At 39.7% G+C, this 21,760-nt stretch overlaps 1 protein-coding gene across 4 annotated transcripts in view; it reads right to left on the bottom strand.

Moving 5' to 3' along the window:
• The window catches only part of AFF2 (ALF transcription elongation factor 2), a 332,807-nt gene that overhangs the window by 67,469 nt on the left and 243,578 nt on the right, over positions 1–21,760 (bottom strand). For all 4 annotated transcript variants that reach the window (XM_059859354.1, XM_059859352.1, XM_059859355.1 and 1 more), the window contains exon 9: positions 13,380–13,417. In XM_059859354.1, the coding sequence (XP_059715337.1) occupies positions 13,380–13,417 (38 nt within the window). The remainder of the gene's footprint in view (positions 1–13,379; positions 13,418–21,760) is intronic.

The following is a 21,760-nucleotide window of genomic DNA, read 5'->3' as shown; positions in this document are numbered from 1 at the left end:
TTGCTGGAGAAGAAGTGTTTGGCATTGCCAGTTTCTTAACACTGAAGTTAAAAAGAAACATATTCTGAGAACTCCAGACTGCAATCAACACAGATAAAGTGCAGTTGAAGGATTTTTCTTTCCTTTCCCTGACTTAAGTGTAACCTATGTGCAAGAAAGCATAGATATTTTACACACACAACTACTCCTGTTTCACCATGTGCATTTATCTTATTTCTTTTGAGAGGCATGTTAGACACATATATTTAGACTCCTAGCTTGCTAATTTATGCCAGCTAGTGTAAAATTATAGGGTAGAGAAGAAAGTTGCAGAATCAAACCTTTATATGTGCTTTGAAGGAAAATTTTCTACTACATACAGTCAGACTTCCACAATCCACAATTTGCTAATCTTTTCACTTAGCAATTTGCATTCCTGCCTGCACACACATGCATTCACAAACATGCATCCTTCACACAAGAGAATGGTATTTCAATGAGCTCTCGCATTATTCAGACTACACTGATTCCTGCAAAATATATTACTGTAGCTGTGCCTCCTTATTTCTAACAGCTTGTTTAATCTACAAAAAGTCTAACTACATATATCTAACACATTATCTGTCACTTGGATGATTTCATTGTGTGCTCATGGGGTGATAATTGCAAATGTGGAATGCAAATAGTACATAACCTTGTTAAATACATTTCTTTAGGAGGAAGAGATATGCCTTTGCTGTATGTTTGCTGTCCCCACTCACTGTAGCTCCAGGTTTTGCTAAGAGGTATAAGCTGATAAAGCCTGTTGGTGCATTTGCTGACATATCTTATCCTGAATGACATTATCATGACATATTACAGCTAGAAATAAATAAATTGCTCAGGACTGGGCACCCCATTGGCAAGACACGAGCTTGCCACATGCCAAGAGAAGCATGCACTCATGGATTTGTAGGAGGAGGCAGAGCATTGCTGCTGTGCAGGCTCTGACAGAGATGTCTGTTGGAGTTCTTTGCTACTTTTGTAATAGTCTCTGTCGTCTCTCCTTCCTTGTAAATACATATTAGTTTAAAAACAAAGCCTGGAAATTCCTCCAAGTGAAGCACAAGTGAGGAGCCACACAAGCTCCTTAATCCCAACAGACAGAAAAGGAAGGTAGAGCAGCATAGGTTCACCTTCAGCCCAAAGAACTAGCAGAGGAAGTATTTTGTTTTATTTTCTACTAAGCAGTATTCCACCACTTATTGCACCATTGTTTCTAATATGCTAAATTAGAAATATGAAGGTTAAATTAACCTAAAAGAAATTACTGAAATAATCAAGGGAAAAAAAGTAATCTTCTCTCCAAGATGCTTTTCTCTTTTATTTTTCGGAAGACAGATGCAAAAAGCAGCAGTCTTAGACTTTCTAAATAGCTTTCAAAAGCCTGGACTTCTCTAGAAACCTTATGGGTTCTTATTCCATTGCCTGGAACACTCTGTGCTAGATTTACTTGCAACGTGCTTAATTTTTTCATATATTAAAATGATCTTTTCAATGCAATTTCTTCATATTTACATCAGTGTGATGAGCAAAATCAATCACATATATCCATAAATTAATGATAATATGAAACAGAAACTTTAATTATTACTTAAGTAATAAACTCTGATATTAGTTAAGTGAAAACTTAATGGAGCTTAGTGGGACTTAAGGAGATGATGAAGTATTTTTGAAATGGCTATTTCCTGATTATGGCTTTTACAGCCCTGACTGGGTCTAAAGTGACAAGCACCAAGCTGTAACATTCAAGGAGTTGAAGAAATAATATATTCACAGCTTTAGAAACACTGACTGCACCTGCTTGTTCATGCACACAGTGGCAATGTCATCATTATGAAGGGAACTGGTTATTCAGTTAAACAAATACATCAAGAACCAGGAAGAAGAAGAAAAAATCCATCAATCCAGCAGGCAGTTAAAAAAAAATTAAAATCTGTCAAAAAATGGAAGTCCTCAGTTATAGCTTATCCAAGATTTTATGGAGGGAAGAAAGCTGCACTCTTTTGAGCCAATACTGTTTACAGTTGCTGCAATGAAAATTCTAATTTTGTGCTCTAATGAACACAAAACGATCCATAGTCAACCTTGGCAAAACTTATAATGACTGTGTAATTGAAGTGACTTTGTCACATTAAAAAAATATTTCACAAAATTGTAGGAAACTGCCAAGAAATAAAATTCTGGGATGGGCAGTCTTGGGTATGTGACACAGGCAGCCATATCATCTTTGCTGCTTGGTACATATCAGGATTATAAAGCTATGAGGTATTTGTCTGCAGTTGCTCTTCTTACAGCATATTAAGACTAATTGTGAATTACAGCAAGTGTTTTGTGGTGAATGTGTGACCAGAATTTTCTTTTTAAAGACACTGCTTGTGCTGCTACACTCTCTGGCACAACCCACATGCATGGGACAGGCTACATGGAAAGGTGCCAGGTGAATCTCTATGCACAGGTCGTGTGTGACACTGGTGGACTTTTAAAGAATTCCTCCAGTTGTAAATTTACAAAGAAAGGGCAACAAAGAGAGAATGGGATTGGCCCATTAGGAAGGATACAGCTTCAAGCTCTGGAATGGGCAGAACATTCTCCAAAACACCAGATTTCTTCAGAAATATCCCTAGCAGAAAAGGCGAACGCTCATCTAGCAAGTTTATGCTCACCACTATCCATGTTCTGGGCTTTTTACTCTGACTTTCTTCCCACCCTTCCCCCTTTCTTCCCACCCTTCCCCACATCCTGACCTCCATCAGGGGCCATGCCTTCATCCTCCAGCAGGCAAAGCCCTTGGCTCCCTCCCTCTGCCTGCAAAGACAACTCTCCACTGCCCAGGGATGGGCCAGAGCTGTTGGACAGAAGGTAAGGACCAGAAAAATAGCAGTTCTGTGTTAGTGAAGCGTGTTCATATTTAACAGATGCCATGCTGTAATACAGAGGGATTAATTCATATTTGAAGTCCAAATTCTCCTCTAACTCCACTTACACAGAACTTGTCTTTAAATATCATAGTTTTGATTTCAAATATGACTGACCAAATATTTTCTATTTACTTATCACAACAATGACTTCAGCAAGCACCTGGGTAAATCCTGTGAAGCACTCCAGGACCATTCCCAAATGAAGTACCAAAGCCTAGTTTTGAGTTTTCTGGAATGATCTGGGGATTGGGCACTGAAGCATCTTTAGGAGAAATAAATAAAAAATCCCTTCCCATTTTCGCTATGGTAGGAATTTTTCCAGACATCAGTATTTCAGAAGACTTTTTACAGCCCTCTTTCACTTGAAGGACAAATCCGATTCGACGTGAAGTTCCATTACGAAGAAACTGTTACATGTGATGACACTGGTTATTGAAAATTGAAATGAAGTGAGAGGAAGCGAACACCAACTTGTATGAAATTCTGCTGTCTTTGAATGACACGGGGAACTCAATATATCTAATCATCAAAGTGAAGCCCATTGGGAACCAAACTACAGTTGTATTGCAGGAGGTTGCTACTTGATTGCTAGACCCAAAAGTGCTAAGCCATATGCCACTTATTTCTGTGTCTAAATAGCTTACTGTGATTGATACTGAGAGTGGCTCTCCTCTTCACAGAAAAACAATCATGAAAACAACAGGAATTACGTTACAGTGGATACAGATTATTTTTTACAATCCTAATTTTCAACCCTGTCGCTTCCCTGAGCTTAATGTAATTTATTCTTTAATGAATTCTAGCCCATGCTCTGTATTTTCCCAGCAGAACAGTAGCTTTTGCACAGACCTTAGTGTGCAAGCTGCACCCAGTATTTTTCTCTCCTGCTGCTGTTGGTGTGTGGCCAGATGAACCTGATTATAAGGGTTTGCTGTCGGCGTCGAGCGCAAAAATATTTCCCTTCTTTCTTTAGAAAGACTTTTTTTCCACCGTCCTTTTGCCAATCTCCTTGATTTTTCTTCCTCACTAATCTGTCTCTGTGAATCAGCCTTTTCCCAGCTCTCCTGCAGCCTCCCCAGGCTCAAAGTCGCTCCAAGGTCAGCGGCGGCCCCGGTCCGCGGCGCCCCTCGCGTCCCCGCTCCAGCTGGAGGCACAGCGCGCTCTGCTTTCAATATGCTCACTTTCCACTTGGCGAGGCCTGGGAGCTGCTGCACGGAGCTGAACTGGGCTGTCAGGACATGGCCCTTCCACGGTGACAGGGCTGCTGCAGGAGCTGATGCTCCCATTACAGTGCAATGGGAGAGCTGAGCGCAGAACACAGCACAGAAATCACAGAAATCAGCCCCGACATCGCAAGCACCTCCAACTATGCTAATCTCTTCTTTCATCCATGATCTCTGCCAGTCACATAGCATTACAGCAAAGAGCTCTGCACTTAAAGGAATATCTGCAGCTTTCCTGCCACTATTGATAAAAATGTTTAATACTCTTGTTAGGAGGCGCAATTTGATTACCGAACTGTTATCCAACAAATCCTGAAAACAATTCAAAGTAAATTTCCCTAATATGTCTATTTTTCTATCCTGCCAGAAGGGTTGCTAATGAATTTGCTGCTTGAATGCACAGACAGATTGGGAACTATAACTGTGCTGGCCTGGGCAACATGGCACTGGCACCAAAAACCTATTTGTACCCATGCAAAGTTCTCTCTAGAGTATGTCTTTCATCCAGAGGTGATTTTCCAATAAAATCAGCCTCGATTATTGCAAGCGCAGGAGCAATCCCTGAGGGAGTATATCAAGCAATTCAATACTAGGAAATGTTGTACTAGGCAAAATTAACCTTGTAGCAGTGTTATTTCCTGAAACATTATCTAGCTTTGCCTTTCTTTTGTATTCATTGATCATAAATGACTGGAACTTTTTTCTTCTTCTTTCACTTAGAACAAGATCATTATTTTTTGTAGTTGTATTTAAATAAAATGCTGGAAAGACACCTGTTTTCCTTTTATTTCATTTACTGCCAAAGGAAAGGACTTTTTACTGTATAGCTGCATGTTTTTTGGGGCATTTAAAAGGTGATAACAAGGAGGACCATGTTTACTCAGTCCTGTTCTCTTGATCATGCTAAACAGAGGAACCCTAAAAGATATATAATCACAAGGCCACAAACCAGAAAGAAAAGGAAATGTCATTGTCCCCTTGCACACCAACAAAAGTAGGAGAAATACCAGTGAAATGTGTGGAGTTTTATAGTCCAAAGGACAGCAGGCACAAGCCCACAGATTTCAGAGATACAGCTGGGGAGATACAGATTACAAGGACAGAGTTTCAGTGAAATCCCACTGCATTGTAGCTCTATCCACTGCCTCTTACTAGGCTCTCCAAGACAGGGATCTTCATCTGGAGAGTGTATGGAACATGCTTGAATCTCACTAAACCATATAGTCTTATACATACTCTAACAGTAACAGTTTTGCTCTGGTTATTTATCCTCCAGCAACACAAAAATGGTCTAGCAGTGAAATTCAGGGGTATGAGATCTGAATGCTGGTTCCTGTGCTGGATTCAGCCAGCTCTACTGAAACCAGCAGCACAGGTTCTGCCACTTATATCAGGATCAGGACCTTCCTTCAGTTTTCCTAGCATTTATTAATTGGTTGCAATACTGGAAGCATATTTTTAAAGCATAAATATAAAAAAGATCACAGGTAGTTAGAAAAGAGTTGTTATTTGATGCAACACCCTAAGCAAACACTCAGAATAATGGTTTGAACAAATGCTAAGTAATTTAAAATTAAAAATAATATCCAGGAAGACAAATATAAAATCTAAAATGATCAAAAGCACAGGATGAGTGAGGAGGAACAAATGGGTACTTCTTTGATCAACAGCAGATACAAGCTAAAACTGGAAAAAAAAATATTGACATAAACTAACTTCTTTTTCCCATTAAAAAGAGTCAGGAAAAAAAAGGTTTTGTTTGGCTCTAACTTTCATTTTTTCACAACTTTAAAAAATGGACCTAAATTTAATCTTGACAAGCTGCATCACAATGAAGTTGCAAAAATGTTTTGAAAAATAACAATAGTGACCCAGTTAAAACGAAAATACTTCTTTTTCCCATCAGCTGCAAGGCTCCTGACAAACTCTACAGAAATGCATGATCAGCCTTGATTGTCTGGCATATACATGTCTCCATAAATACAAGGATCCAAATGTAAGGACTCTCCAGGTGTCTGAAGTTCTGTGGTGGCCACTGAGCACCTCGGCAGCTGAGGGGCATCCCACAGCTGGGTACAGCCAGCAGTGCTTGATGGTGTGCACTCAGGTGTGTAAGAGATAAGCTGAAGGAGCTCTCAGGGTCTGTCCATCTCATTGTCTTTAAGCAAACACTGAGCACTACCCAGGCCATGTGGTAATTTAACCATCCCCTATACATTGCACAATCAAACCGGGAGCGTTTCGCTCCGAAAGCGCATCGCGCCCTTTGAACCACATGCGCTCCTCCAGGTACCTGCTGTGCTGGTAGCTGAAAACCTGAATAAAGCACTACCTGCTTTATACTTCAGAGCCTACCAATGTGACTCATTTGTACAGTTTTAAGTCCAAACAAACTGCTAGTCAACTAAATTATAACTTATTACCACAGGCTACAGATTTTTAATACATTCTGTGGTTGGAACAGGACTGATTTACTGCTTTGGGCCCTGCCAGTAGTTATCATGCATCATTTCACTAGAAATAAAAATAGCCCTACTGTGGTTATCCTTTGGACTGATAAAAATTTATCTAACAAGATGTATCAGAGGAACAAATTCAGAAAATAAAGGTAAAATATTAAATAGACTTATTATTTTATGTCTAAAGTACTACATCTTCTAGCTGCTGTGATGACTTTGGAATAAAGCAAATGGTACTGCAAAAAGGAACAAAGATCTAAAGGAGCAATTGAACTCTGATAAAACCACACGGGGATAGCTGAATTGTCAGAGCTTTGCAAGAGTCAGAATTTACATAAAAATCAGTATTTAGGGATTAATGCAGCATCATCAAAAAAGATTTAATATGTGCCTTTCTTTGCAAACAGTTGAAAAGCAGGAGTTCTATAATCCATTTCCAACAGTAACCTTTAACTTGTGAGAGTAAAGTAATCCTTTGCAACATTTCTAGATTCACATTCTGCTGAGGAAATGCAGCCCCTGGACAAAGCCCACGGGAGATCAGCAGCAGCCTGTGCCTCCTGGTTCCACTGCAGGTGCTGACCCTGCTGGGAGGGAGGATGGTGGGTCTGCACAGACTGCACCACAGGGCCCAGCTGGCAGACTCTGGAGCATTTTGTGAAATTCTGAAGGGGCTTTATTGCTGGTGCAATAAACCAATCCCACTGACCAATCACTGCACCTGTGAGAATTCTTAAGTGGAGAGACTAGGAAGATCAGGGGCTAAAGAACATTGTCTATAATTGCCTGTAAGTGGGCTTTTCCCTGGATTTCTGCTGGGGATTTGAGTGCTTTTGCATGCTAGACTTATAGTATTAAAACATAAATATGAATGGATTTCTTTGAGAAATGAATATGGGCAGGCAGTTTAGGCACTATGTTATAATGGATTTTTAGAACTAATTGAATTGGTGCTGTCTGATTTAGTAGTTTGCTAGAAATAGTCTGAAGAGAAATGTCAGGAAGGTCTAGAATCAGAGATAAACAGGTGGCATGAGGAAATTGCTTATAGCAGGTTTGGGGTTTCTGTTTCTTTAGAAGTGGTTTAAGTCCTGTAGTAAATGTCCTGTACATATAGAGAAATGTCCATAGGCACCTATTGCCCACAGGTGCCTATGTATCCATGTATGTACATATATATATATATATATATATATATACACAGAAGGATGGACTAGTTTGGGCTGGAAAGGATCTTATAAAGGTCAGCCCACCCCCCCTGCACTGAACAGGAATATCTTCAACTAGATCAGGTCACTCAGAACCCTGTCCAACCTGACCTCAAATGCTTCCAGGGAAGAGGGATCCACCACCTCTCTGGCCAACCTGTGCCAGTATTTCACCACCCTCATGTTATAACTTTTTCCTTATATTGAGGTTAAATTGACCCTCTTTCACATACATCCATGTGGCCATCCTCCCATACAATTATCCATGAAAGGGAAGCTTTTTAGGCCTTGTCATGACACTTTTTCATCCCTTTCTAAACACAAGCCAGGAGACACCCTGCAGTGGAAGAGCTGCATGTGTACCAATAGCACGCTGCCTCTTCCCTACTTCTATTGGGTACAAATGCCTGATCTGGCTGGTCAAAACCAAAACAACTCTCAGAGTCAGCCCACTGGCCTGCATTTTTGCCAGTGGGAGCAGGAGATCTGTTTATGGTTACTGCTATTGCTGCATACATTAACTGACCCTCGGAGCCTGACCTGCTCGCCCTCCTGCTTAGTGAGTCAATAAGAAAATCCTTTGGCTCCGCATGACTTGCTTAGACCTCAGACCTTCCATGCAGAATAAGGTCTAGCCAGGGAGGCAAAACCAAGGTGCCACTCCAGCTGGTAAAACAAAGATATTTTTAAAGTGCAGTCAGGAGAAACAGGCACTCCTATCCCATGTATAATCAAGGATGAAAAGGCCACGAAAAATACCACTGCGCTTTGCAAATGAGAGGTCAATTGAAATGTCAAGATATCAAATGTTAATGGATTGCATTTCCAATGATAGTTGGGACAGAAAACCATACCAAGTCAAGTCAGATGCCCTTCAGAGGAGAAGATGAATTTTATGGCAGGAAAAGACAATAAACACCAGAAATCTTGCTGGTTAACAAACTTGTGGCTGATGGAAAACAAATATATTTTGCAGCAGGATTTTAACACAAGCTATAATCTCAAAACATGTATCTGGAAGTCATTAAAACTACAGCAAATTTAAGCATATGCAGGTGTTTGGGGAAAATGCCATTACTTTCTACTGAAGATTTTAAAAGGGACTATAAAAGAAGGGAGTATAAAGGACACTCAAGGAAGGCAATGTTTTCCTCCCTGGAGCAAGAAGTCGCTTCCAATATTTTCACAGTTCTACAGAATTTCATGGACTACATGACTACACTCTTAAGAGCATTCATTTTCCATTTAAAAATTCTAATTTTTTTCTTACAAAACCCTTGCATTTTATAGTGGATGACATCAAGTTTTAGCCAAACCATTCTTTCACCTGCCCACATTTTCCCAAGGAATCCATCTGGCCATTTTCACAAACGACTGTAATCTGAGACATTTGTTTAGTGTGACATTATGTCCAGTCCATAGTCAGAAAGGCATTGCCATGCAAATAACTCATCTCTATGTATGGAAAACTTGAAAAGAACATGTTTATCTTCCTAACACTGTTTCTGCCCAATACAGCAGACACTGAGTCTTCCTTTCCCACTGCAGAGACTTGCCTTGTGTCTATATAGATCACTGGTGGGCTAATCCACATTATTAGTGCATCCGGAGTAGGAAGACTCCTTGGTCTATACAACAGAGAGATGTAATATCAGGAATGAAGAACAGTGACTCATCATTTGCTCTTTTCTGAAAGAGTAACTACTTGAGTGGATTCCAGTGAAAATATGAGGAGAAGGGTTTAAAACCAACAAAAAGATTGTTTTCCCCCACACTGTGGTGCTCAATGTCACACAGTGTTGTGGTGACAGGAGGTATAAACTGACTTCATGAAAGACTTTGCATGGAAAGTAAGTCCACTGGTGCCTCCTAAACACAGGATGTGTGTTTGTGGAAGTGCAAAACGCTGTGTGCAGGAAGGTGGGAGGATACTCCCCATGGAGGAGGTGTCTGTAATTGCTGTCCTTTGCTCCCCACCTTCTGCTGCTGGCAAAGATAAAGCCCTGGGCTGGCTGACCACCAGACAACGTTAGTGTAGGGGCTGCCAAGCCAAGTGCATCTGTACTTGAGAGGGGGGACTACCCTGGATTTGGGGGGATCCTGCAGCTCAGCCCACCTCAGGACAAGTGATGTGACCCGAGTCAACATGAACATTATTCCTCTGAGTTTTATGCTGATGTGAGCTCCCATTGTCCACACAAATTCAGAAAGAAGTCTGGGTTTCAGAACAAAGCTATGGTGGGGTTTTAATGATACCAGTGTTTTTCCCCTCTTGCATCAAATAACAGAGTATATAAAAGATTAATTCCTCTGGATCTGCCCTAATTCAAAACCATCTCTCATGTAACAGACCTTTAGAAATCAGAAACCCTCCACAGAGTGAAATTGTTTAAGTCATGTTACCTCTTTCAGATGCAGGGATAGGAACAGCTTGATAAGGACCAGCAAGTAAATAAGCATGTAGGACTTTACATCCAGGAATCCCTTTTGTACCACAGACTCTCAGTGTAAACATGGATAAAACCAATGGGAGAAAGCAGGTGCTCCTTACATAACAAGGCCAGGAGAGCATAAATCAGTTAAATGCAATGGATTCAGCAGATATGGGGCCCACCTCGGTGTCATGCACCCTCAGAAAAGGGTCTTATGCTTTTGGGAAAAAAAAAAAAAATCAGTTCTGCAGATACAGAGATGTCTTAGCTATTTTCTGAGTGCTTATTTATAGTAATGTTATGTAAGATGATGCTACCAATACATAAAGATGAGTTCTGAGGATGCCTCGTGCCTTCCAGTACTACAAGCACCACGGAATTGAAGCCAAGCCTTATTTCTGAAGGAGCCAAGTGCCACTGCACCTCCTTGGGCCATCAGGAAGCACCCACAAGATAGTCTGAGCACCAACATACCCTTGGACATTGAGAAACCAGCTGCTTGGCTGCCTTACTGAACTGCAAAAAGAAAACTTCCTTGTTTTCCCCCCTTTCCTTGTATTTCTGCCTTATTTAATGCTGTAGGGATTCCAGAGAACATAAAAGAACAGTAAAATTCCTACCAAATATTACACCAGCAATGTTAATGAACTGAGCAATGAAAAGTAAATAGACCATTTCTATAGAAATCTTCATCGTGCTCCTAAACCAATACATTAAATGGTGGCACTATTGGCTCTGTCCAAGGACTTTATATAACCTACAGTCTTTAAAAGGAAGTGATTTTTACTTCAGTTTTGGAACACAAGAACTGTGTCAGCATAAGGTAAAAACAAGGAAATTTTTTATGCTAATGACAACTGCGAATATTTTTTATATATATTTATATATGTAAAAAAATATATATTATAGCAGATGTCAAATGCAGTTAGATTCAACTCTACTTATTAGTGCATGGCTTTTAGCCAAAAGCAATTCACATTTGCAGAAGTGTACTATCACATATGTCTTAATAATAAAAATGTGTTTTTAAAAATGTATGCGATAAGTCACATATGGTAGAAGGAATCTGTACAGCTTTCAGCCCTTATGACAATGGAAGCAGCTAACTTTATTTTGCATAGCTGAAGAACGTGAAAATTCAAGTGAAATTCTCCTTGACATTTGAGAGCTACAAAAGCAGCAACTAAAAGCTGGCCAAGCCTGAGCTGTACTAAGTGTGGCTCTGACACTTACATAAATGCAATCCATGGCTACTTCTGCTGTCTTAAAGACACTATTCCTTCTTTCACCCAGAGAGCTTTAGCATACACTCATAATTGTACACAGGTACCTTAAATAGTTACATGTCACTGAACAAAACTAGGCAGATTTTTCAGCTGCTTTGTTATGCATAGTGTAATTAATGTGTATAATGGATCCCCTAAGGTACTAATTGAAGCTGCCACCATGAACATAGTCAAGGAGAAGTTAAACAACCAGTTGGGGGAAACATGACAGGGTGAAATACACACATGCAAGTGGAAAGAGTGAGACTGTCCATCTGGCCTTCCTCCATCTCAAAATATTACCCTTACTCAAGTCCTATAAAAAATAACCTAAATCACCCTTTCCCCCCAGCTCCCAAAACTTTCTGGTGGATTAATTTGGCATCAGTGGCACATACATTCTGTTTAATAACTGCAGTGCTCAATGACTCTGTTATAAGAGGGAAGATACAATTCAGTTGAGTCATTCTTGAGAATTTGACTCAAAATATATAAAAAGTGTATGAATGATAAATTATTATTTTGGAGCTGTTCCCCAGGAATTTCATCACCTTGCAACTCCTGGATCCTGCATAATGTGAGATGAAAACACAGCTCATTTCACTCTCTATTAAACAACCCCCAGCTAACAATGACTTTAATTCAGCTTGCACTGAATTTGAACTAGCCCTATAGGCAAGAAAGGTCCCTTGTCTTATTACAAGTTTCACATGCTATCAGGTCCTTGCTGGATCCTATTTCTAATTTTTATCAGACTGAATGAAACATAAGGAGAGAGTGATTTATGGTCGTCTGACATATCACCTAATCACTCCAAGGAGTGTTCATACACATCCTGTGTTCACTTTGTAAGGTGTAAATGACTACACATGATGGAATCCAAGTGACAAATAGAACTGTACTCTTCTGTTATGTGTGCTAGAACACAATGACTGGGGAGTCCTGTCAGTGCATGTTCTTGCAAACACAAACCCACTTCAGTCTAAAAGTCAGCATTATCAGCAAACTACTAAAAAAATAAGAACTCTGTCTTTAACAGGAATATACAGTTACTGGGATGTAGTTAAACTGCTATGAATACCTACTGAAGTTTAAATATGTGTTTTTATTGGTACATAAGAGCCCATTAGGACTGGAGTATTCATTATTTAAACAGAATAACTGATGCTGCTGGCTTTAACTGAAAATGCCTTTTCTCAAAGAGGCAGGACATCTACACAGCAACTTCCTTAATTCAATGATATATGGTTGAGTGTTGCTGCTAGTGCCCTAAGATTTAAGAACTTATCATAAAATGCCCTTGAAATTGCTCCCTGGTAGCTTGCTCATCCTTCACAAAGCCCTGTGCAAAGAGCAGAAACATGCATGTGTGTATGGTGTAAGAGAGGCACATGCACAGAGGGAGAAGGAGCTGTTAATCAACAGGGTAGCAAAGCCTTGATACATAGGTGCAAAAGATTCCCATGTGCCCAGAAATTATTTGGCACATTCCTAGTTATTTCCCCCGTCAGACCTTCTCGAGGATTGCAATTAAAAATCATAATCTTTTTTGCATGTACAAACCTCCCCAAGGCCAGAAGCACTATGCATTGAGCATGATTGGGATTATTTGGCAGCTATTCATAGACAACACATTAATTTATGGAAACTGGATGAAACTTGAGGAGTGCAATCATTAGGGACACAAGAGAAATTGAAAGCTTTCCTCAATGATACTGACCTTTTAACCACTATGATTAGGGGCAACATGAATTCTATTATCTCCTTCATCACCCCTCTTACTGTCTTTTTAGTCACTGTATACAACGGTGTCATTAAACTTGCATTTTCAAAGGGATATAAAAATAACTTACTTTACAGGAATGTTTCTCAATTTTGTCTTTTCGGCAGCCTGTAAACACAAGAGGGGTGGGGGAAACAAATCATTAAGCAAGAACCACACCAAAGCAAGCAAACATCAGCTCATGGGAGCTCTTCACCAGCAACATCCCAGGCTGTGGGACCATTCAGAGACAGCGCTGGGTCTGAAATGCTCCTGCCCCAGTTTGTGATATCAGCGGGGTTTGTTTATTGTTAATGGCCACCAGTCTTTAGCAACTGCTCATTCAGGGCTGTTACTTCATTTCCCACCCTGAGGTCTGGCCCCTTTGTCACAAGCTATCTGTCCCTATCAGGAGCAAGAACAACAACAGGAAGAAATAGAGGGAAGAACGGATTCCATTTCCAAAACTGTTTTTATTCACCAGCAACAGAAAAGGGCAAGAGATGACCAAATGTTCAGATCAATTTCCTCTTGTGAAACCTTTGAGAAAACACACTCCAAATCATCTAAATGAGTAAATCTTTGGGCCCCTCGGCCTGCACCACCTCAGACATGGAGCCTGGTTCCAGTTTATTGCTGAACCCATTGATCTGTGTACAGTCCATTTATCATTCATGAAAAGAGCCAGTGATCTTCACAGTATATTAGAAGAAACAACTCAGATCATCTGTCAACGGCCCTCTTATTTCTGTTTCCCTCTCCACGGGGATTTCATCTCCTTCGATTCTTCTTGAATTAAAATGTTGCTAAGCAACACAGCTGGGGGCAGCGATGGCAGCGCCGCGCCAGTCTGTCACACTGCTTCAGCTGCTCGAGATGTTAGGGGAGACTTCTCCCTTTAATGCTTCTCTGGCATAATTATGTAATCTGAACCGACCTTGCATCCCACTCTTGTTTTGTTGGGAATAGGTAAATAATATTTTAAAGGAAGAGGGATGTTAATATAACTGGCAGAGAAAGCTGGTGTTGTATCATTTCGGAGAATTCCTCCTGGTGTTTGCAGAACAAGGCTGTAATAGATTTAAATGTGGAAAGTGGTCAGATGGTTGGTGAGATTACAAGCACAGAGAGTAGCGAAAGGCAGAATTAAGACAACTGATCCATAAACCCATTACAGAAAGGAAAGTTTTAGTGCCTAATTACCTCCAGAGGTATTTTTACAAAGCCTGCCGACATTTAGGAGAAGGGTTATGGTGAGGAACTTTAACCTCTGCTATACTTAGGGATGGAAATAAAATGGTTCCTTCATAGGAGGTGTGAATATTAGTGGTTCAGAAAAATGCTCATATAAGCCCTTGACAAATTAAAGCCTTTATGAAAAATTATGAACTTTTGAAACCTCTGGGATCTTCCCCGGAGCTCTACGATGGGGGTAGTTTTTCAAAATACCTGCTGTTTTGGCACTTTTGCCTCCCATCATAGCAAAGGTAATATCTGTATTTAAATCCATGAAAAATCCCTAATAATGAGTTTAAAATTTGGGAGAAAGAATGAGAGCTTGTGAGAGCTTGGATGGTGCAATGGTAATCCTCTGGGCTGGCTCCCAGCTTGCAAAGAAAAATGTGTTTGTTTCATTTGGATTATATTTTCCATCTAAAGAATAAATCAACGAATGCATGATAGGAATTAATTACATTAATTGTACAGTAGGGGTGCTAAATAAAACACTTAAACCTCAGGAAATGCTCAACTTCAGATTGCACAAGTAATTGAGAAAAACCCAAGCCTAATTATGCCTTCTCAAACAAGCTTATGATGAAATGGGGTCCCTGCCTCAACAGTGAGATAATGTGATTGTGTCTCTTTCCAATAGTTCTCTGCAAATGCAGAGTCAGAAGCATGCTATTAAGAAATTTCTAAGTAATAAACTACATGTAACAACACACAAATGCTTAATTTAAAATGAACTTCAACACCACCAAAAATGGCATTTCCATTTCCCAAACTTCACACTAAAATCCAAGTTTCAGTCCTATCCTGCAGGAAACTGAAATTATTTTTAAAGCTCAAAAACATTCTTCCACAATGTCAGAGTATTTTTTTCCTTGACTCTTCTATACACCAAATAGCTGGACCTTAACACTTCTGAGTTCAAGCATGTGAAACTTGCATTTAAATCAAGGTTTTCCTCTGAATTATTCAAAAAATCACTACACAAAACCAGGCATCAAAATACAGATAAAGTAGAGGAAACAGCAGAGAGCAGAGTGTCTAGGATCACAAGTAAACAATGATAATGCACTTGATTTAATACAAAGTACAGCAGAATATATTCTGGAGAGCACATGCGTGATGGTGTGAGCTAAACTGTTTACATGAAAGATTAAAGAAGATGAAGATATTTCAGAGAGTGAGAACTGGCAATGTCAAAGTCACAGAATATTAAAGAGCAGAGTCTAAACTTCATGTTTGATTTTTGACCACTTAGCTATGTCTATCACAACCATTTACCCTGAAAGAAAGGTAGCAGTTTCAGGAAGAAAGAACTATAGATATATTTTGTTATCTTGGACAGTGAACATTCTAGCATGTACCTTTCCCTAGATTTTTACATGGAGAATTTCCACCTTTTATTTTTTTTTCCTTTGTCACCAGAAAATCACACTTTCCTAACTCTTAAGAAGAGGCACATGCTGGAGGAACAGTGTCCTTCACACAAATGCTTGCTTATACAAAGCTGAAAAACCATTACAAGTGCTTGGGTTAATCTACATGCCAGCCCAGTTTAATGCTGGATCATCAGACAACTGGTCCTTCCCTGTTACAAAGGATTCACTTGGAGTGGGATCGGGGTGATGTTAAACACAGCACACAATACATCAGGGATTCCATCAGAGAAAGAAATGCAGGATCTGTCCTTCTGTTTTATTTGTCTTGTAGGTGCTGCTCATCCATTTTTCAAAGTGTATTTCTTGCGATATCATGAGCATGCCCAGTGGCAGAAGATAAAGGAAGGCAAAATCAAAGTGACATTGAGTAACTCTACACATTAAGCTTTGATGCAGAAACATATTGTTTGAAAATATTTGGTGTGCAGCAGGTCTGTCAATTAGAGCTAATTATTTTTCTCTGATCAGGAAGAATGCAATCTTGTTTTAGGCAGGTTTCTTTGAAATGTACGTCTTTTATATAACTTCATTATAGGAAAATACTTCTTCCAAATTACTTCTTTTCTCGGCTGCTTAGCTATTGACTCAAATTGTCTGTGTTGAGGAGTCCTCTCTGCTTTGATAATTAACTTTTGATCATTACTGAATTTAGCAGCTCTAGTCAGATGTGTTCGTAGCCATCCTCCTCAACTATTTCAGTGTTCATCGCCTTTAATCTTTGAACAAAATGATCTCATTGAGCCTCCATCAGCCTTGCTACTCAGTTAATAATTCCTGTTTCTCATCTTCACCACTGAGCTTGATTTGTTTTAGACTTGATGCAAGCTTTTGATTATTAATTTAAGATATTTCAAAGACAAACATGTTTTAAGAGTTATTTTTTTATCTTGTATTCCTAGGCCTTTACAAGTAAGAAATTGGTTTTAACTTCACAATGACTCCTGAACTTCATGTATTAAAAGTACTATCTAGAAACAGAGCAGGTGAGAGGTCCCTAAACCCCCAATTATGTGCCCTGAGTGACAGATGCTGCTGCCAAAGACTGAAATGAAATTGGACTGGTACAATGAAACATTCAATGGGTGTTAGGAGAATTACATCATGGGACCTTTGCTAATTTTGAGCTTGAAAACATGCATTAAAATAATTTAGGATGATTAGAAAATGGAAGTCAGAGTGAACCAGACAATCATTCCGCTTTAATTTGTAATTTTCTTCTGATTTTTTTTAAACAATTATGGCCTCTGAATAATTGTGCTTCTGCTCCCTAAGACCTCATTTCAGCAGCTGACTCCAGTGTTGAATAAGAAGGAAGAAGAGGAGGAATGTGTGAAAAGCAGTAAGACACAGAGGCTCATCCGTCAGAGAGTTTTTGCCCAGGGATGTTTTACCCTGATTCCTGTAGCTGTGAATGACTCCGACCTCTGCACCTGATTTTGGTGCTACTTGTTTTGCCATTAGCTGAAGAGGCACATGCACTGTGCTGTACTTGTTCTGGAGTGTGATTTACCCATGAACTTATTTTGTTAGAAGGTATTTAATTATTACACAAAAGATTAAACATGGTAACAAGCACAAACTACTTCTAGATTATGAACAAGGACTGCAAAATGCAAAAACGATGCTTTTATTCATCACTGTCAATTACCTGACTGGCTTTTGGATTGAATGAACCAGAAAAAGTATTCCAGTCAGTACAACTTTCCTACACCACAAAGGAAAGATGAATGAACTGACAAGAGGAGGGCTCAAAAAAGACCAAGTAAAATAGCTGGCATCTGTAAAATGCAAATTATGTTTTTGGTGAAGTGTTACAGGCAAAAGGTCTGCTATCCAAAGAAAAGATGTATTTTCCATTGCATAACTGAAAATCCAGAATTTTCATTGAAAACTATTTGATTTTGAGAAAGTGAGATGAGACAAAAGATTTTTTTCCAAGAATGCCCCCTCACCCTCTTGATTCAGAAGCACTGGTGAGTCAGCTAAGAAGGCAATTGCTGAGCCTCAAAGTATCTCTTAGGGTGAGACAGAGGACACTTCATGCCATTGAATGTGCTGGTAGAAGAAGGCAGGCCTTCATGCTCAAACTTTCCCCCTTTTTCCATGAGCTGCTGCTGCAACTCTAACTCAGATTTATTTCCCAGTTTCTAACCAGCTCTGCCTGCTTGGGTGAACAGCCAAGTGACTATGCAAATAAATTTATAATCCACCACACTCTTCTCCTGTGCTCTAGGTAGAGACTCCTCAGAGACTTGATTCAACAGTACAGTAATAATAAAGATACTTCCCATATTAGTTAAGTTTTATATATACAGTTTATATCTCCTCCTAGGTTATAAATTGTTTTGGAAATTTTATCACGCTCTTATTTATACAGAATGCCTTCTCTATGATCCTAAGTAACCAGCTGAGAACCACAACTGATTGACTGTGCTCTGCTCTGTTCTCTGATGATACAGTTGGTGCTAAACACAGTTGGACCTCCTCTGGAGAAGGAGAACATGGTGTGCAGCAAACAAACCATCCAGAATTGTGCTGGGAAGCAGAAAGCCAAAACCCAAGGCCTGAAGGATCAGTTTGTGTATATATAAATATGTCTGTTGTGTTCCTAAATGTTTTTTTATTCTTTACTTCACTGGTTACATTCTCCTCTACCTGTCCCCTAATGTCAACAGAGGAGATTGTGTTTCTTTCTTGCTAATTGCCTTTGACATGAAGTTGGCAACCTTGCATTTGAGATTGTGTGTGATGTTCCCAGTCAGTCTCACCTCGAGGACAAAAAGGCCAATGTTTCTGTATCTAGGACCAAAAACAATGGAAAAGATCCTGTCCTCCTCATGTCACAGTTTTAAAAATTAGTATTTTTCCCTCAGGATTCAAATGTGTGGAACAGATTAGCCAAAAACCATTTATTGTAATATCAAGTCAGCAAGCACGTGGTATCAGCAGATCAGAATGGTTCACTGAGCCCTCGCTGGGCAGGGAGCACAGAGAGCTCCCATCATTGCTCTGAGCAATGCACTAACCTTCATGGCCTCACAGGGACATGCTCAGGAGTACTTGAAACACTGAAAACTTCATTTCAATTGTTGCAGTGGAGGTTGGGTAAAACAAAACCAAAAAAAAGAGAATTTAAGTGACCAAATCTAAACCAGTGTGTCTGTGCTTTGGGAGTCACCTTCATCCTTGATGAACATGAACTGCTTTTAATTGAGCAACAACATGGAAATATTTGGGCTTCTATCAGCAGTTTTTTCCAAAACCCTGTTTTCCATCAGTGTAATGGTGTAAATCAAACTAAGAAAGTGTGCAATAACAAATGTGGCCACTTTCAATTCTTGAAGAACTTTTCCCTATTTTTTTTTTTTTTTAATTTAAATGGAGAAAAGAGCTACACACACTGTGAGTGCCCACTGCACTCTGAGGAGTGCTTGGCTGCTTGTGCAGACATATCTGAGCTGGTTTTAAATTAGCCACTGTGGATACTGTGAGCATTGTTGCTCTCACCACACAGGTTTCAGTTTACTCAGTGTCTTTGGTGAACTTTGCAATAGAAACTGTTAGAGCTGTCAGTGAGCAGCCCTGCTCAAAGATAACTCACACAACACCTTTGCTTATTTTAGGACTTCAATACTAATGTACCTTGACAAAAGAGGCTTGAAACAGTGTCTTCCTTTCCCACAAAAATGCTCTTGAGAAGCCACTATTTTCACTAATTTTGAGTTCTCAATGTGACAAAGGAGAAATTGTAACATGACATTACAAATTCTACTGATTCTGCTTTTGCAGTCCTAAGAATCATTGTAACCTACCCCAGGTGACTCTGCCTGGTCAGGGGAGTTGGACTTGATGATCTCCTGAGATCCCTTCCAACCCTGGAATTCTGTGACTGTCAAGTTAATTTAACAGTGCTAAACAGTGTCTCATAAAACCTAGCAGATATAAGTGCTCTTAGAGCACCAACTATGGCAGAGAATGGAACTCTTTCTAGAGCTAGACCTGATTTTTCATAAGAATTGTTTTGTTTGGAAAACAACTATAGATCCCTGGTGACAGAAATTTGGAAAATTGTAATGAATGGTCCATTTCTTTTTTTTAAGAAAAAAGATCCACACTGAAATTGTGGTTTGAAACATCATTTCCTGGAAATTAATTTGTTACAAATTGATCACAAATGTCCAAAGCTTAGTGGATGATAATCCTATTGTGAAAATATAAAAGATCTATTGGTAACTAAAACTCAGTATTTGCCATTGTCTTATTTAGTGATGATTTTTCTAAAATGTGTGCTTGCTTCAACCCTCCAGAAGGCTAACAAATAATAAAAAAATCCATTCCTTACTGGGTTTACTCCATAGCTGTACTTCATCATGTTAATCCCATGATTAAAAAATTGAAGAGGCAGAAGAAACATAGAAAAGGTCAAGAATCCTTTTTAAGAGAAACAAAAAGTTTTCCCCAAACTTCCTTCAAGGAATAAGCAGCAAAAAGCTTGTTTCAAAGAATATCCTGTGACCTTACTGTCCAGTCACCACAATCTGAGTATTGTTCAGCTTCCCAGTTCTAGCAGGAGAACCATCTTTTATATCCCTGGAAGTTATCTGAAGAGTGCTGATATTTTGTGGTCTTATTATTAAGGTCTTTCTCTCTCTCTGTACAAGATGCAGTTTCAGAGTGCAGTGCCTGATTGTTACTTTTGCAATGTTCACTTGCTCTGCCACAATGGACAGGCAGACACCTCCAGACACAGCTCCTTGCACCCCTGCTCATTTGCAGTTTATGCCCTTAGGTTTCCCTTTGTGATAAAGGCCTTTCTCTCATTTCTTTGGGAATCCAGCTTGTCCTTAGTCTTCTCCTACTTAAAGTAAATAATGGTTTCCTAGACTTGAGAAGCAAAAGGGCAGAGTCACAGAGTACCAGCAGTGGCAGTGAACTGATGTTGCTGCTGTTCCTGCTGGCCATTTATTTCCTGTGCAGGAAATAAAGACTTTGAGGACTTTAATTTATACTGAACATTACATCAATGCTGAATGTTAAATGTATTACAAGCAGACAACAGAGGTAAACACACATGAAATAACTCTTTGCTGACCTTGGTCTGGTTTAGTACACTGCTCAGATGACTTAGCCTTTTACTAAAGTGCACAGTTCCAAAATTTAGACTTAACAGCATTGCCATGAAATTGGGACTTTTGAAAAGCAGGGTGTTCTCCACAAGAACACCCAGCTCAAATCAATTGCACTGTCACACTGTGGTCCTGACCTGTCCCTGTGTGCAGGGAGATCTCTTCTGGGAAGATTCATCCTGCCAGCACAGAATAGAACACCTCCAACCCCAGCAAACCTTGCAGTGGCAGACGAATTCATCCTCAGAAAAATTAAGGTGTTTAGCTTTCATTACTGTTCTCTTTCTGGAATACCTCCAGGAGAGATCAACTTTCACTTCTCTCCTTATTCTGGCTGACAGAGGCTAATTACTGGATTTATCATGCCCTTTCCAGCACCTACTTTCTGGTTTTTCTGGTCACCTATGAGTCCCTCCTTCAGCCTTTTGCTCCCTGTCTCAAACCCAGCAGTAGCACTATCCTCTATCAGTGTACACACTCCCAGGAATTCAGATTTTGAAGTTCATAGACAGTTGCTTAAGCTTTTACAGAAGAGCAGTGCTGCAGATGGCCAGTGTAAGAAAACCAGACACTTTCTTCACCAAAATGCTTCACGAGACATTCATGATAAAAATCCCACTCTCCTTCTGAGGAGAAAAGGGAGATAAATGTGTCCTATGTGGTCAGATTAGTGAGTG

Source organism: Haemorhous mexicanus, chromosome 14, assembly GCF_027477595.1.
Source record: "Haemorhous mexicanus isolate bHaeMex1 chromosome 14, bHaeMex1.pri, whole genome shotgun sequence".
NCBI lineage: Eukaryota > Metazoa > Chordata > Aves > Passeriformes > Fringillidae > Haemorhous > Haemorhous mexicanus.
Note: the sequence above shows the minus strand (reverse complement) of the source record. Positions and strands in the feature narration are given on the sequence as shown.